We start from the raw sequence: 17425 nt of genomic DNA, 5'->3' as shown, positions 1-17425 counted from the left end.
TTTAAGCTGGGTGGCAATCAAAAGTGCCAATTAAAGGAAAGGTAAAAAGTTAACTTAAGGTTTAAAACCTAGTTAATTATACTGAGGGTAAATCACAGCTACTGTCCAAACCCCTGACTGTGGTTAATGCCAAGAACAGGAAAGTATCTTAGATGACGACAAGGGTCTTAAAACAGAAATAGCTGGCCCCGTGCTGCGCAGAGCAGGAAAAGCGAGCTCTGAGAGCAGGGCTGTAAGCACATCCATCAGCACTCTGTGAGGGACTCCAGCTCCCCTTCTCCGGCTCAGCCTACTTGCTTCTTTACTCCCACTCTGCCCCACTTCAGGAAATGACTGCTTTCTCAGATAAAACTGCCTGGCTGCGACCGCTCTCAGCCTTGGCTCAATCTGATCTGAAGAACAGCTGACGCGGCTGCTTACCACCGCCCTCCTCCAACAGCTCTCCCAGCCTTGTCGGGCTTCCCCTGCAGGCTTGAGACACCTTGGACTGAAACCTTGGCACCAAATGGCAGTTGTGCTCTACCTTTCCTGTATCTCTTTTAGATTCTCTCCACATATGAGTGGTGGGCTGGGAAAAGTCCAGTATGATAAAATATATTTCCTAATACAATGTTATAGAGCCACTGCTGGAGTAACTGACCTCTTACTTTGTTTGGGTCTGGAGTAAAAAAATAAAACACAAAACAAAACCAAAGCAATAGGGGTGAAAAGTGTAAACTTCAAAACGGTTTAATTCAGGAACAATGGCCTATTCCAAGGCTAGCAAAACTCTGGGACATGAATAAGTGGGGCTGTGAGTGGAAGATATGTATGTGAAAATGGAAACGAGGCTTCTGGAAGGATGGCAATACAGAATATAAAAGAGGAAGAAATTGAAGAATAGATTAAGATTCAAAAAAATAAAGATGGATTTAGAAAAAAATCAGGAGTGATATCTAAAGGAGAAACTCCAAGTGAAATGCCATTCCCTTATTCCTTCAGATTTTCTAATAATCTAAATTCAATTCTTGAATCGAGTTAGACTGCTAGAAAATCTTTATGCTTAGGCACATTTACTTCGCTGTTACAGAATTACCTCCACTTATTTCTTATTGTGCCTTTGGCTTTAATTGAAGATCTCTATCTCAAATAGACATATAAAACTCCTCATTAATTTGTAGTTCAAAAGTTATTAGGGACATTGCCCATTATGTTCTTCAAGGTCCCCTGTATAAGGTCCTAAATGGGAAGTCGCTTTAAAAACTTTGGACACTAAACATCATCATGATTCTCTCGAAAACTATGTAAACTCATCCTGTTTTCCTTTTTGCCTTGCCTTCAGGAAGCTCAGATTGAAGTAGGATATTCATTCTCACGGAACTCTATTAGTATTTATGGTTAGTATATTTGCTTCCTGTATCCATGGAGCTTATTTACTTTACTTCCATTTTTAGCATATGTTTATATAACTGTTCAATTTTGTTGTGAATGACCTCAAATTTTTTTTTCAGAAAGAGTTGACTATAAAGACTAATAAAAAATAATGGTGATTTCTTAAAGTTGGTTTAAAAACCTTCATTAGTAACTGATAATATAGGCTAATTAAAATATTGCAAATAAGTATGGTATAATATAAGCTTGTAGCATAGAGATTCCAGGATTGTTTCATAAATGGTTTTGACTATTTGACTATATGTATGTATACAGTTTACAGCAACAGCATAGTTCTTTAAGAATATTCTGTTTTCCAAGCAACTTGTCACTATTGAATAAAGATTTTTACTAATATTGTACTTACCTGCATTTTCTCACTGTACTTCTGTCCTACAGATCCAGGGTTTTGTCTTTTGTGCTCAAAAAGACCTTTCTGCTTATTTTTAACAATTCGTTTTCTTCTTGTGACTGCTGAATCTTAAATGAATGCCAGCATAATGTCAAAAATTATACATTACACAAATAATATATATTCACTGCAAATTTCCAAGTTATCTTCAAACACCACAGAAAACTCTATAGTTTCATTCATTTCGTCAGCATATATATTTTTTCTGTTGTCTTGCAATTTTATTTTTTATAATGAATATAATTGCCTTTACAGCCTGAAAAGTCCATGCATTTCCACACAAAGAACGTTCACTTGAAAACACGTGTGGGGAAAGAGGTCCCTAGGGAAGAAGGCGCTCTTTCTACTGAAATGCGCATTTTCCCCTTTCCCCTCACTTTTTTCCCTTTCTCCATCTATTTCTTAGGCCTGTCCTATTGGGCACCTCTGTGTACGAATAGTCTTTGCATAAGGGACAGATTGTTGCAGAAAACAGGGTCCCGAGCAGCAGGCAGCTCTTCAGCTGCTCAAGTCAGGGATGGCTTCGTAGTCTGTTGGATGCGGACAGACGTGGCAGGCTTCTGCAGGGCCTTGTCTGTGTCAAGCCACCGCGGACGTACTGGTACTGGAAGGAACCCCTCTGCCCGTGCCCTGAGCCTGAGGTGTTGGGCTGTTGTTTTTTAAAAATCTTCCTATATAATTCTATTTTCTTCTTTGTATCCTCCTGCTAGTGCTTAGTCAGCAAGTATTTACTGAACTCCTTTTACATGCACTGGGCTTGGCACAGTTACAATGATGCATTAAACCATGTCCCTGCTTCAGAGGGGTTTCTAGTCTGGAGCAGTGGCCGCCAAAGCATTGCTCTGGGACACTGGGGGGATATGCAAGAAAACGCTCTGGTGTGAAGAACACATTCGAGGTCCAATTTACCTTTACTATCTGAAAGTTAGAAATTCACCTCTGCTCTAGTATACCACTGACACTGGCACCTGTCAGTGTGCAGGGTAGATGACCACACACGGCATGCAGTAAACAGAGTTAACTTGGGGGCAAGAGCAGTGGTTCTGCCGTGTGAGATGGTGGCCTGGTGTCATTCTTGGTAATGCTCGTTAATGCTCTTTAGCCTTCTGCAGTGTGTGCCCCAGTAGGTGGATTACGGATATCTGACAGTATCTGAAAGAGACCTCACAAAGTGGGAAAGTGCCTGAAAAAGACTGTAGGGCTTCAATTGTACATGTAATGTTTTATTATTTAAGATGAGTGCGGGTACACAGATGTTTATTTTTCTAAGCTTCTTGTATGATCATGTAACTAAAAATATATTCCTGCAATCCTTGTTCTTAGGAAACATAAATGAAGTATGAAGTGTTCACGAGCATGATGTATACAGCCTACTCTCAATTTAGAAATAGGCAGACAGACAGAAACACATAGAAAGATAGATAGGTAAGATAGATGATGGATGGATAGATAGGCAAATGTGGCAAAGAGGTAAAGTTGGTGAATCTGAGTTTCTGGGTGTACAGTATGTTGGGATTCTCTATATGCGTTTTGTATTATTTTTGCAACTGTCCTGTAAGCTTGAAATGATTTCAAAATAAAAAGTTTAAAAAAATATATATATATTATTGCAGAATGATAGAGCAGAGACAATTCTAATAATGCAAGCACAGGTGAAAAAAATGGCAGAGCTGACACATCTCTTATTTTCATTACAAAATCTTAGCCAAATTATGACAATGATAGTATAATTATACCTGTAACAGACTTAGTATCACAAGTTCAAAATTATCAAAAGAACTATTACAATAAACTTCACCCTATTGGTATATGGAATGAAGCCATCATGATTGATAATACATTTGAAAACTAAGCATTCAGAACATTATTAATAATATATGAGAGCAAAAGTATTTTATATACTATTAATGTATAACATTTTCATAATTATTTTTAAATGTATTATAAATACAAAAGTTTAAAATTCTTTAAAAAACTATACTCCACCTTTGTATCCATTCTTTAAAACTTTATATTTTTGATTAAGATTCTTAATGCATATATTAGTATTAATACAATAATGTATGTGTATAGTATATAAGTATATATGTGTGTGTAAAAAGTTTTGATAGCAGTTCAGTAAAAAAAATCTTGGCATCCACTGTTTTAGAAAAACAGATTTAAGTTTAAAATGATTACAGTAAAGTACCTAAGTTTTATATAAAGCTATAACCAGAATTAAGTGAAAACAGAAGCTAGAGTGACTGGAAAGATCATGAAGGTTTCACAGAGGAGGCTATGCCTGAGCTTGTCCTAAGGAAGTCGTAGGTTTTTAAGGGAAGGCACCGTGGTCAGGGCACCATATACAGTGGCACAAAGTAATCATGATGCATAACTTCTGGGGACTGAAGTTTGGAAAATTCATCTGGTCTGGGGCATACATGATGAGAATGTGCATACTCACAGTGCCTCGAGAAATACACGGATGTGCATGAGCTCATGACATGAGCTCAGGTAGGGGACAAAGATTCTAAAATGTTATTTTTAACACTCTCTCCTCCTCCCTTGCCCCACCCTCTTGTAACCTCCAATCTTGGTGAATTTGCTATTTCAAGTCATCTTTTATAAGTGATATACAATATGTGTCCTTGCTTTTTTCACTCAGCATGTTTTCAAGGCTCTTCTGTGTTGCCCCATGTCTCATAATTTCATTCATGCTTATGGTCAAACAATACTCCATTGTTTGTATAGACTGTGTTTTTATTCATCTGCTGACGGACACTTGGGTTGCTTCCACTTTTGGCAATTGTGAATAAAGCTGCTGTTAACAATGGTGGACAAGTGTCTGTTTCAGATCCTGTTTTCACTTTCTTTGGGTTTATAACTAGAAGTGGAATTGCTGGGTCATATGGTAATTTTATATTAAACTTTCTGAATAACCACTACATTGCTTTCTACAGTGGCTGCACCTTTTTATATTACCACCAATAATGCATCAGAGTTCCAATTTCTCTGCACCTTCCCCATCACTTTTTATTTTTTGTCCTATTAATATTAGCCAACCTTGTGCATGTGAAGTGGTATCTGCCAGTGGTTTTGATTTGCTTTTCCCTAATGGCTAATGATGCTGAGCATCTTTTCATATGCTTATTGGCCATTTACATATCTTCTTGGGAGAAATGCCTATTCATGTCCTTGGTCCATTTTTTAAGCTGGTTTGTCTTTTTGTTGTTCCACTGTAAAAGTTATTTACATATTCTATTAAGCCCTTATCCAATTTATAGTTTGCAACGATTTTCTCCTATTCTGTTGGATGTCTTTTCACTTTCTTGATAATTTCCTTTGATGCACAAAAGTTTTTAATTTTGATGAAGTCAAATTTATCTATTCTTTGCTTGTGCTTTTGTGGTTACATCTAAGAATCCATCGCTGAATCCCAGGTCATGAAGATTTGTCCCTATGTTATCTTTTCAAAGTTTCATAGTTTTGCTCTAATATTTAGGTCCTTGTTCCATTTTGAGTTGATTTTTTTATATGGTGTGAGGCAGGGGTCTAACGTCATTCCTTCCCTGTGGCTATCCAGTTTTCTGAGCACTGTTTGTTGAAGAGACCATTCTTTCCCCATTGTATGTACTCAGTGCCCTTGTCAAAAAGCAAGTGGCAAGCAAAGCGGGTGCAGCTCAGTGGTTGAGTGCTTGCTTCATATGTGTGAGGTCCTGGGTTCAATCCCTGGTACCTCCTAGAAAAAAAAGGGTCATAGATTTGTGGGTCTATTTCTGGACTTTCAATTCTGTTCCATTGGTCTATATATTTATCTTTATGCAAGTACCATAGTTTGATTACTGTAGTTTTGTAGTACAATTTAAAAATTTTTAAATATTAAAAATTTAAAATACCTTGACCCCTGAAATTATATACTGGAGAAAGTGGGTATGAATTTTGCATTTACATTAACTATATTTCTATATATCTATGTAAATAATATATATTATATAAAATATAGTTACAGTATATATCTGTAATAACCAAAGACACACACAAAAAACTTACTTTGAAGAAAGTTGGCCAATAATTTAACTGACCATTTAGAGGAAGAAATAATAATACTAGCTAGTAGTTATTGAGCATTATTAATTGCCAGACATTGTTCTAAGGGTTATAGATACTATCATCATCATTTTTCCAGCTAAAGAAATTAAGGCACAGAGAGGTTAAGAAATTTGCCCAAGGTCACAGAGTAGTAAGGGACAAAGCCAGGACTCAGCCCCAAACAGCTGGGCTTTAAAATCCAAACTTGCAAAAACTCAAGCTCTTATCCACTGTGCTAATAACTCTCATTCTGACTTCACTCTCACAAAAAGAAACACATTCTTCACTGTGACCCAGGATGCTTATACAGTTTTTTAAAACATATTTACCCTTAAAAAATATTGTCCTCTGGTAGTTTGTCTTCTAGCATGTATTAATTCTGAAATTATATTTCATTAAAATGCTAGTCATCACTCAAGTTGATAACACAGTCCACTAATGAATCATGATCTATAACCTTAAAAGCACTGTATTTTATATATGCTTTATTCTCACCCATATGAGTATGTTAAATGCTGCTATGCTAAATGCTATAGTTTCCACTGAGATCATATGAGCAACAATAAAGTTTCTATACTGTGTTCTATTTTTGGAACTCTCTTATAAAGTCCCTAACCTTCCATTTTGAAGCATTTTAAAAAATAACTTAAATGAAAATTTCCTTGACCACACGTTGTCTGTGTCAATTTCTCCCCCATTCTTTAACCTGTTCATCAATTTTCTGGAGGAAAGGTCTACCAACACTTTTGGACTTTCTTGATTTGTAGCATAGGCATTTATCTTTGCCCTTTAATGCTCATTGTGTAGGTGTTCTGTTTTGTTCATGGTAGATTACTGATTCCAGGAAAGCTTAAACTTTTTATGTATTCTTCCATTCATATACATGCACTTAAACAATCTAATAATTAATGGCTGGGAACTTTGGCAGTTTTGCAAAAATAATAATTTGCACTGGTATCTCTGGCCAAATCTCTAGTTTCACATGAGAATTTTGGATATGATTGTTTCACAACCAAAACTCAAGGCAAGGCTACTAATCTTCAGAAAACTAATATGTTTTTTCTAATTTGCAATATTCTTAACTGCAAACATAAGGAAAATTCTGGAGACATCCAGAGAATCATAATATTTTAAGAAATCTTAGAAGTAAACTAGTTCAACTTCTTAATCATGCATCCAAATTACTCACGGGTGGACATTCAACCACTGTGTGAATCTTGTGGTGGCAGATATAGACAGAAAGTGAGGCAGCCCCTACCTTATAGGGCATTCTCTTCTGTTGGTGGTTAGTTCAAATGCTTCCTAATACTGAGCTGAAAACCTTCCTGCAATTTTTACCCATTCATTCTAGTTCTGTTCACTCCTTCTTTCAAACAACAATTCTTCAAATATTTGCATGTAGACATCACGACTCTTAGGCTTGTGTTCCTTTGTTTCCAGACATAACCAAACCCGCTAACCCCCAAAGTCCTGGCCATCCCAATTTGTTGATATATCCCTTAAAATAGGTAGCCTAAAATCATGTAGAGTACCACATTGGCACTTTGGCACTTCCAAAGTTCTGAGACAGCAAACTCCTATGTTTTTGTGTTTGGTTTTGTGTGTGTGTGTGTGTTTTTTTTTCAATGAACATTTGTAAAGACAGGTATCTTCTTTTTTTGGAACTGTAGAATTGATTTAAAGCATATTAAATACATATAAGCAAACTATAAAGAAAAAGGCCATATTAAAATGAATTTTTATTCATAGAAAACACGAATTGGCAGAAAATAACTGCAATGCTTATAACCTATATAGGATTTGTATCTAGAATACATAAAGATCCCAAAGGAAAAAATGAGCAAAAGACGTGAACAGGTATTTCACAGAAGAAATGTGAATGGTCCATAAACATATGAAAAATGCCCAATTCATTATTAATTGGGGCAATGCAGATGATCACAATTAGATACTATTTCACAACCATTAGATCGAAGAGTATTGGAAAAATCTGACTATCAATGTTTTGGCAAGGATATATTAAGGGGAACTTCCATATAGTGCTCTGGAAAACCATTTGGCAGCACCTAGTGAAGCTGAAAATACATATACCCTATGACCCAGCAACACGTGAACATTATTCTTAAAAGCAAGGAATTAGAAGAAACCCAAATGTCCAAAGACTGGAGTATAGCTAAACGAGTCAATTCTAATGACTCTACAAAACAAAGGTGTTTTTTCATTTTTTCCCCAGCAAACCACAGAATAATACAGACAAAAATGATCCTATTTATATAATTTTCAAAACTAAGCAAAACTAAATACATTGCATGGAATACTTTCAACGGTGGTAAAAGTATAAAGAAAAGCAGTGGAATAATTAACACAAAGTTCAATATGGTGGTCGTTCTGTAAGGGAAGAAGGGCACAAAGGGGAGGGGCACTGTTTCCAAGGTGCTGGGATTTTCAGGTTCTAAGACTGGAAAGTGGGCACGAGCTGCTTCTATTGTCTTTAAACTTTCTTATATATTGTACACAAACTTTTGCATACACATTTCATAATTTAAAAACTTTTAAAGTGTAATTTAAATGCAAATGAATGACTTGGCAGTTGTCTCTGCTAAAATGAACTTTCTTGGTTTTGGTTTATCATTTCAATGAGACTGATTTTGTACTGATTCCATTCTCTATTTTATTAATGGTTTCCTTTGTTACTCAGTGCTAGCCACAAATTTTATAGACCAATGTCCTGTTTTTGTTTTTTTATTCATGTAATTCACTGATAAATCTTTGGTTTATCTTTCCTTTTCTTTTTTTTTAAATAAGCAGAATAGCTAAGTAGTTCAGGGCACAGACATCACAGACAGATTGCCTGCCTTTAACGCTGGCTACACCACTTATACTAGTTTTGTGACTTGTAAGTTATTTATCCTCTATGTGCCAAAGTTTTTTCATCTGTAAAACAAGTATTAATATTTACCTCATGGGATTATTGGGAGACTTAAATGAATTTTTTCTGTAAAGTGTTTAGAATAGTGATTGGAACAAAGTAAATGTTATCTAATTTTTACCTATAATATTTTGTCACTATGTCTCTGACCAAAGTTCTAATCTCAAAAAGACTCTAAATTTATTCTAGGGTAAGAACAGCAGAGCTATAAACCACAAGTCCTGGCTCTGTTTTGAGCTAGCTGCATCATCTTGGGCTCCATAGCTTCACTAGTATGTGTGTTAATTCCACATCCACAAAATATGGGAGTTAGACTAAATTGTCTATTTGGTAGTTTCTAGTAATCAAATTTTTAAATTTCCTTAAAATAGTCTTAACACTTACTGTAAAAGGGGAAAAATCCATACTTTTTGAAGTCAGATTTCATTCTATTTAATATGTTAACATCATATAGTTTAAAAACCTGTAACTTACATATAGAAAAGTGTACGAATTGTAAGTATATGAATTTTGTGCACAAAGCCAGATTACATAGCCACCTGAGTCAAGATACACAACATTATCAGCAGCAATAAAACTCCCCTAATTACCTTGCCATATACATGCCCCACTGTTTTACCTGTTGTTGAAGTGAATAATATGAATTATTTTATGACTGGCTTCTTTTGCACAATATTCTGGTATGAGATCCATCTGTGACACTGTTTTTTTAAGCAGTAGCTCATTCATTTTCATTCCATTACGGTATTCCATTGAATGAATGATATTCTACTTTATGTATTTGCAGTGTTGAAGGACATTTGAGATAATTCCAGGTTCTGGCCATAAAGTAGCTATGAAATTTCTTGTATGTCTTTTTATATATGAATGCATTGCTGGGATTATATATGATAAATATAATAAAAAACACGACGCCACAGCCCTGCGATGAGGCTTCCTGCTTCTAGCCGCTGCATCTGGCATCGAGCTCAGTGGCTTTTGCTCGGGATATGATTTAGCTGCCTTTGGTTTCAGTTTGCAATTTTGGTGCTCTCGTCAGTTCTCCGTTTGGTCGATTTCTCTGTCACTCCTTTTCCTCCCTTCTGTTCTCCAGTTTTCTTTCCGCTGGTTCTCGCCAGGCCGAGAGCTGACCCCCAGCCAGGTGGCTCCTCCCGCCAGCGGCCGACACGCGGGCCTCGCCTCGCGGGGACTGCCGCCCTTCCGGAAGGCGCCTCCTTTCTGCCCCCGGAGCGCTGTCTGCTCGGGACCCCTCACTGCTCCTTCTCGCTGCTCGAGGCTGCGGAGGTCAGAATGGTTTCCAGGGGCCGAGCGGAAGGCTCAGGCTCCTGAGACACGACGGGCACAAGCAGCTTTCACCTGACCACGGCACAAGGGATTCTTCCTGCTCTAAATCTCCCTCTCCTCCGCCTGCTAACCTCTTCCTTCTTATATGCACCCCCACACCGTGCACCCACCACCTGTGACCTTCCTGCTCATGGACGATTTGTCTGTGTAGTGGCCACTTTGAGGGACTTTTGATGGAAACACAATTATTCCGTTGAAAGGCACCTGAGAAAAGAAAGGAACTCAGGCCCAATGCGCAGCATTTTTGATTTGTATGCCTTCAATGAAATTCTGAATAAAAAAAAATTGCTTCACTAAAATATCTTTGGCCAAGGCTAATGAGCAATTTGACAAACTTAAGTCCCAACAAACTAGACTTGTTTCCCTAGTGCACCTTCTCCCACACTGCCCGACAGGTCCCTGCACAGCCAGCTCTCCCTCGTCCCCTCACCCTTCCGGTTTCTCTGCGTCTGCATTCCTCCCTTCTCCTTTACTTACCCAGCTCCCCACCTTTCCCTAATACTCTCCTAAAACCATGTCAAAATTTAATTGAAAAAAAAACACAGAACTATAACTTCCACATTATCAATGTTAAATATAATACAAGCCTACAATTTTATTCTACTTGGATATGTTCTTCCTAAATTTATACAGGTTAACTGATCAAATAAACTAGTATTAGAACTACTAGATATTTAAGATGTTGAAAAATGTAAACTTACGTTTAAGAAAATTCAGTTATTATTCTGTCAAACTTTATTTCAACACTAATTATGTTTTATAATATGTCAGTCTAAAGACAGTTTCCAAGATCTTTTTGGTAACTTAAATGTGTAAGGTCTGTAGGGTGTGTTTTTGATAAGGAAAAGTAATCTTGTCATAAAGTAGATTTCCAAAATGAGGAGGAAAGAGTAGCACAAAACCTGAATGAATACGGAAAGCTGTAGAAAATTCACAGAAAGGAATTTTATTTGTCATGAGATTTGACAGATTTATAAGATTTATTTTAAGAGTTTTTATATCAAATAGTGTATTTCTGTAAAACTAGAATTTGGTTTTCTCTCTGTTAAAATGACAAAATTTTCTTGAATAATTGGTCTGCTCTTATTAAGAGGTTGTAAAAAGTTTTTCTTAATCATCTATATAATCTCAGACAGTAAAGGCAAAAGATTGTGTCTTAACAGAATAATTTCCTGTGCTTTATTTTGACTATATCATACTTTATTGCTTAAGAGAACAAGCCTCACTTTTAAAAGGTCTAAGTTTTTATTTTACAATCATGCTAACTCCTCTCTTTACATTTAATTACGTATTTATCTATTTAGGAGGTACTGGGGATTGAACCTGGGACCTCATATAGGTGAAACAAGTACTCAGTCCCTGAGCTACACCTGCTCCTCTCTTTACTTTTAAAATCTTTCATGGTCACGTTGGTTAAGCAGAGAGCCAAGGATACAAACCTGACAACTTTTGACATCTTGCCTTCCAAAAATCAAATCCTAAAGGATGTCTCCTTGATCTTAAACTATCTTTGGGGTTTTCCAGAGGGATCCTGGAAAAAATCACAAAGGATTTGTTTTTTCACCTTGTGGAAAGAGAGGTACAAGAAATAGTTATGTTTGTGTGATATAAGTTACACTGTGTCAAATTAAAAGGGATTTTCTAACCTGTTGGTTAAATTTCTACAGGTAAAATATTAATATAAATATTTTAGAACATATACTTTCAGAAATTATATAAGATTTTTAGAGATTTTTCATTGTTTTTAAAATTGTCATAATTCCAGTTACTCTTAAAAATATTACATGCCACAGAAACAACCAAATTTCCTTGCCAGGTACATTGTTTTACTCTAATGCTTCCCCGAAAGTGCTGGCAATCAGCTACAGGTCAGAGCTTCCTTTCAAGAACACAGACCCTTTAAATGAGAAGGAAGGTTTTGCGTGTAAATCTTGTTGCACCCATCAGTTGCATAACCCTGGAAACACTGCAAAGGTGGGACAGGGCCACGTAGCTCTACCGTTTAACCACCTTCAAGGGGAGTTTCTACGGCTACTCCCTTCTGTGGTGTGTCCATATGTCCTTGTTATTGTATCTCTATTTTCTAGATGGATAAAAGCTTTGCCTTGTCACAAGTCTATGGTCCTCACAGTAGCCAGAAAGCTATTAGCTTTCGTTTTCCCCACCTGGGGAAAAATAAAAAGAATAAATAGTATCTTAAAACTTAACTTAGCATCCTCCACTCTGCCTTGGCCTAGGGGGCTTCCCTCAACCTCAATGGCCATAAGATCCGGCCCCTTGGAAGGCCCCCTGGGAACTGTGCTCCCACGAAATCATAACGGGAAGACCCATGAGGCTCGTTACTTCTCCTATTATACCCAACTCCAGCCTATTACAATCTGAAATTGCAAATTATTATAAAAGACTAATTGCATATTCCCAGTACCACCATTCACAGATTTAAGCTGTATTTCCTGATATTCCTCCACAGCAAACCCTACATGGTATTTGAAAGAAACATGCTATACAGGAAGAGACATCAACAAAAGATGGCTGTAGACCCTAGTTGAAAAGGCTTTTACCAAGTCTTACTAACCTCCACGACAGCGGTAAGAACCACAAGGACTTGCCCCTGGGTCCATAGGCACCAACCAAAATGTGCCCCAAGCTCTGTGAGGCCACTCTCGTTTTGGACCTCAAACTAAATCTGACACAAGGATCTCAGAAGCAGATGACATCTAATGTGCAAAACCTGAGACTGGCAGAACAAGCAGATGTCCCCAACCAAGGCCACCTCCCCCCCCCAGCAAGACCAAATCCTTTGGGGATCCCTTTTCTTCTTTGTGCCTTTTTATCTCCTCCTAGTCTTGTATTGCCCCCTCAAGATCCTTGGGCCCTATTTAAAATTGCCCCCTTCCCTTCTTTTTCTCTCTCTTCATCTTACCTGATCCTCCTGATAACAGCTGTACCTTCACATTCTAAAACCATCCTTAGGTTATCTCAGACAGTTGCCACTGTCCTAAATCTTACTTCCTGTTTTATAATTGGCTAAATAAAATAGGACAAGTGGAGCAGGTATACACTGACTTAAAAAAGGCTACTTGGCTTTCCCAGGTGGACCCTCTGGGCACAGGGGACTTACCTGCTGATATTGGCTTGTGTTTGCAGGGACCCTGGCTCAGAGAGCCCCTCCTAGGAGCACTTACTGTTTTAGTCATATGCTCATGATACTCCCAACTCATTCTCTGGTCTCTAGACAATTAAGTGCTCCTGTGCAGCCCCTCAGCAGGCAAATGGCACAACAGAGACGAACAATGCTAGCAAAATGACTGCACAAGGCCTTGGGGGACGGAGCCACTGAATGGGGGACAATTCATAGCACACGGGAAGCAACTAGTGCTGAACGAGAGACTGACATTATCTTTGGCCAAACCCTTGTAACCAAAGGGATGACCCAAAGTGGGGAATTGATAAATATAATAAAAGTAGCTCCTGGGTTTTCTCAGAACCAACACAAAGGTTAAACTACCTGAACTAGCATAGAATTATGTGACAAACATCCTTTATGAAAAGTTCCTATTGAGATGCTAGATCCCGAAAAGCCAATTAAGCCTCTAGTTAAGCATATGGCGCCCAGTTAAAAAGAAGGCCTCACCAAGAAACTAACAGGTTCCTGCTCCCATCCACAGAACCTAGGCAACTTCCTTTTTTCTGTTTATAAAACTGCCCACTATCTCCCCAGCCTCAAGGTTGCTTTTACTTTTATAAGTGGTCGGTTTTTTTGCTGCAGCAATCTTCTTGTCCTGAATAAAATGCTGTAAACTGCACCCCCCCTCCATGTGTCTTTTAACATACATATTTATATATATGCTGAGTTGGATGGGAATAGCCTGGTTACAGGATATGCTTATGTACAATCTAGTAGACTTTTGAGTTTCTAATTGTACCACATCTTTACCAACACTGAGTAACTGTCTCAATCTTAATCATTCTGATATATGTGCTGTTGTATTTTATTTTAATGTGCATTTCCCTGATGACTGAGACTGAGATCTTTTCATAAACTTATCCACCATTTGGATTATCCTCCTTTAGGAAAAGCCTGTTCAAATATTTTGCCATTTTTTTCTTTTTAATTGGCGTGATGATCTACAGAAATTTAGGTGCTGATGTGAAGGTATTTTGTAGATGGTGAGTCCATAATCAGTTTATTTTAAGTAAGAGAGATTAATACGGATAATCTGGGTGGGCCTGATTCACGCATTTGACCCTTTGGTTCCTCTCCTTTGAAAAACTTTCCTCAGTTGAGTTCCAAGTGCCAGATATTCTTAGAAGAGTTTCAGATTTACGGTTTTATTAAATCCCAGCAATCCTTTGAGATAGGTATTATTGTTATCCCAAGTTTAAGAATGCAAAAACAACAGAGGCTTTAAGTGGCACAAAATACTAAGTGGCAGCGCCAGAAGACTGACGTTCCTCACAGACAGCATTTCTGCCTCTTCGTTCTCTTCTTTTGCTCCTGCTCTTCCTTTTGGCTGGAATGTATTTCCCATTTGTTCACTTCACTCATTGCTACTTAATCCTTTACAACTCACTTTAGGAAGCATTTTCCTCAGCCCTTGTCAGGTGAAGAGCCCTGGCCCCTCCCCGTGTTTGCTTTCCTTCCCCTCTTTGCAATCCGCCACAGCAGCCACCTTCCTCTAGTCTCAGAGCTTTCATTTTCTTGGGACGTTTGTTTTTGTCTTTTTCTTTTTGCCCTACTGCTCATCGTTGAGACCTTAGCTGAACTATTTCTTCGTCATGTAAGGCTTCCTTTACGCCATACTAGATCAGACCTACCTGTTCTATATTCTGGTAGTTTTCTGTACTCTTCCTTCATAGCACTTGTAATTGCTGCAGATGATCTATTCCTCATTACACTGTAATTTCTATGAAGGCAGGCTCTTCTCCATTTTGCTCACCCAATGCTTAGCACAGAGCCTAAAGCGTTACAAGTGCTCAACAAATATCTGCTGAGTAAATGAACGGCAGGTTCATGGATTTACTGATATTCTTAGCTGCCTTCCCCCCTCCCCCCAAAATTCTTCCCCTAGTTTACTATGCACTTTTCAAGTGTCAGCTAAAAAAAAATTTCTTCAGGGAGGCCCTTTCCAAACCACCCCCCCAGGCTACATTAGTTTTCCTTTTTACCTGTTCTCACTGTGCCTGGTATTCTTCTTTTTGAAAAACTTATCAGACTTGTAATTACTTGCTTGAAGTCTGTCTTCCTTGCTACATTATAAATTTCGGCAGGTCAGGGCCTGTGCCTGCTTTATTGACCTGTCTTTCCTCATGTCCTCGTACACAGTGGGGTTCAATGAATATTGAATGTTGAAGGCATGATCTGATCAGCAACATTATTTATCATATCAAGCATATAAAGAATACAGATCTCCTTTTTAATTAAAAAGGACAAATGTCTAAATTTCATCACCTATTCAGAAAATTGAACAGTGAATAAACTATAATCCACTATTAGCCAAGTTCACTTGAAATGTTTGATACTTTAAATAGGTTTGGAAAAATGTTTGGATAATTGAACATACTTGGTATTTAATATTGTTAGTATAATTATTAGATTTTCTAAGTGTACTCACTATATTAAGAGCTATATACAAGAGTTTGAATATTTCTATTTAAAAACATGGCTAAAAATGTTAAAATGCATGACATTTTCCAGTATCCCTTAAGACCCCTAAGAGAACTACCTCCTTTGCTTAAATCCCAGGAAATATTGGTTTCTCCAGATAAACTTTCATATTGTCCATTATTTTATCAGAGAATGAGAACAAAATTTTAATATGCTACCCTTTATTATGCTTAAACTATTAGGAAACTATAAACTTCATGTTTTTTTTTCTGATAAGCTCAGTGTCTGATATATATTTGCTTAACAACTATGTTTATTATATAGTTTATTAGGAAAAGCATTGGATGTGGATTCAAAGATATTTGGATTAGACACTGGGCACTGTTCCCTTCTTTGCAAATGGGGTTTTAAAAGTACTTATTTTTCAGGATTTTTGAAAGAGTTAAATGAAACAGTAAGTGTAAAGCACTCAATACTGCACAAAGCCTGAATGATATTGCAAGGACAGGTGTAGGACAATGGACTAGAAGAGAATGTAAACTACAATGTACACTATAATCCATGCTCTTTAGTAATGCTCCAAAATGTATTCATCAAATGCAAGGAATGGGCCACACTGATGAAAGAGGATGATGTAGGAGTGGGGGGCGGGGTAGGGAGTAGGGCATATGGGAATCTCTTATATTTTTTAATGTAACATTTTGTGAGATCTTTGTATCTTTAAAAAAAGATAGTTAAAAAAAGTGAAAAAAGAAATACTGCACAAAGTATGTACTCAACAAGGTAATCACAATTATTTTCTAAAAATATCTAATCTGTATGATACCTTATCTTTGGGAGTTAATTAAAGACAATTAAAGTTAAATTAAAAAGAGAATGAATCCTTTAGTGACAGAAATAACTTTTAAAAATCTAGGTTTTTGTAGAAAAATAATGCTGAAGTACTGGAATTTTTTAGCTTAGGGTCTTTACATTTAGCCTGTTGTTAAAGTGTTTGTGTCTGTTCAATTCAAGAAAAGTTTGGGTGCAAGGCACTGTGTAGGCCCCAGCATTACAATGATGAAAAAAAAACCTTTGTCCTTAAAAGCTCATGGTTTAATTGAGGAAGATTTTAAATATTAAGTTTAAACTCTCTTTACATCTTCCTAAGATTTATTTAAACCTTTAATTTACTTTCTCCCCACCCCATCCTCAATCCTATCTATTTCTCAAAAAGGCTCTAGCTTATTGGGCAAGCGATTTCGACTGGAGGAAAATCGGGCTTCTCTGTCTCTTGCCTCAGAGGAGGGAAGATTTCGGAGGGCAAGGGCATTCTATGGAGAATTCACGCTGCTCTTTTGGAAAGGAGGGGGGACAGTTAGGCACATCTTTATTAACTTATAACAATTCAATTTATTTTAGTGAAAAATAAAGGAAAATATTATAACCACATTTATTCCTCTATTTAGAATAAAATTGAAACCGTATTTTTCACTGTACCTACCTTAACAGACATTTTGGTTATAATAGTGGGGTAATGACAGAAAATATGGGATGAGAATCAGATCTTATTCCTTGCTTTCCCACTTCTAAACTATCAAGAAAAGTCATGGAAACATGGAGGCTAGCAAAAGTTTCTAATTTTAGTTGACAGGACGGGCCATTCTCTTCAAAG

The 17425-nt window shown here is 37.2% G+C and overlaps 1 protein-coding gene and 1 long non-coding RNA gene across 12 annotated transcripts in view; one reads left to right on the top strand and one right to left on the bottom strand.

The window, feature by feature from the left end:
• CEP126 (centrosomal protein 126) overlaps positions 1 to 17425 on the bottom strand; it is a 129983-nt gene that overhangs the window by 27583 nt on the left and 84975 nt on the right. For 5 of the 8 annotated variants that reach the window (XR_009183774.2, XR_009183773.2, XR_009183776.1 and 2 more), the window contains one exon: positions 1778 to 1890. Coding sequence is in view for 2 of the 8 variants with exons in the window: in XM_004484110.4 (XP_004484167.1) it covers positions 1778 to 1890 (113 nt within the window). In the remaining 6 variants the exon portion in view is untranslated. Of the gene's footprint in view, positions 1 to 1777; positions 1891 to 7616; positions 10096 to 11602; positions 11695 to 17425 lie in introns of those variants that run through there. The other 3 variants (XR_189220.4, XR_189219.4, XM_004484111.4) reach the window with 3 other exon arrangements.
• The window catches only part of LOC105745288 (uncharacterized), a 105485-nt gene that overhangs the window by 41993 nt on the left and 46067 nt on the right, over positions 1 to 17425 (top strand). The gene's annotated exons all lie outside the window — the stretch shown is intronic.

Source organism: Dasypus novemcinctus, chromosome 27, assembly GCF_030445035.2.
Source record: "Dasypus novemcinctus isolate mDasNov1 chromosome 27, mDasNov1.1.hap2, whole genome shotgun sequence".
Lineage (NCBI taxonomy): Eukaryota > Metazoa > Chordata > Mammalia > Cingulata > Dasypodidae > Dasypus > Dasypus novemcinctus.
This window is presented reverse-complemented; position numbering and strand designations above follow the sequence as displayed.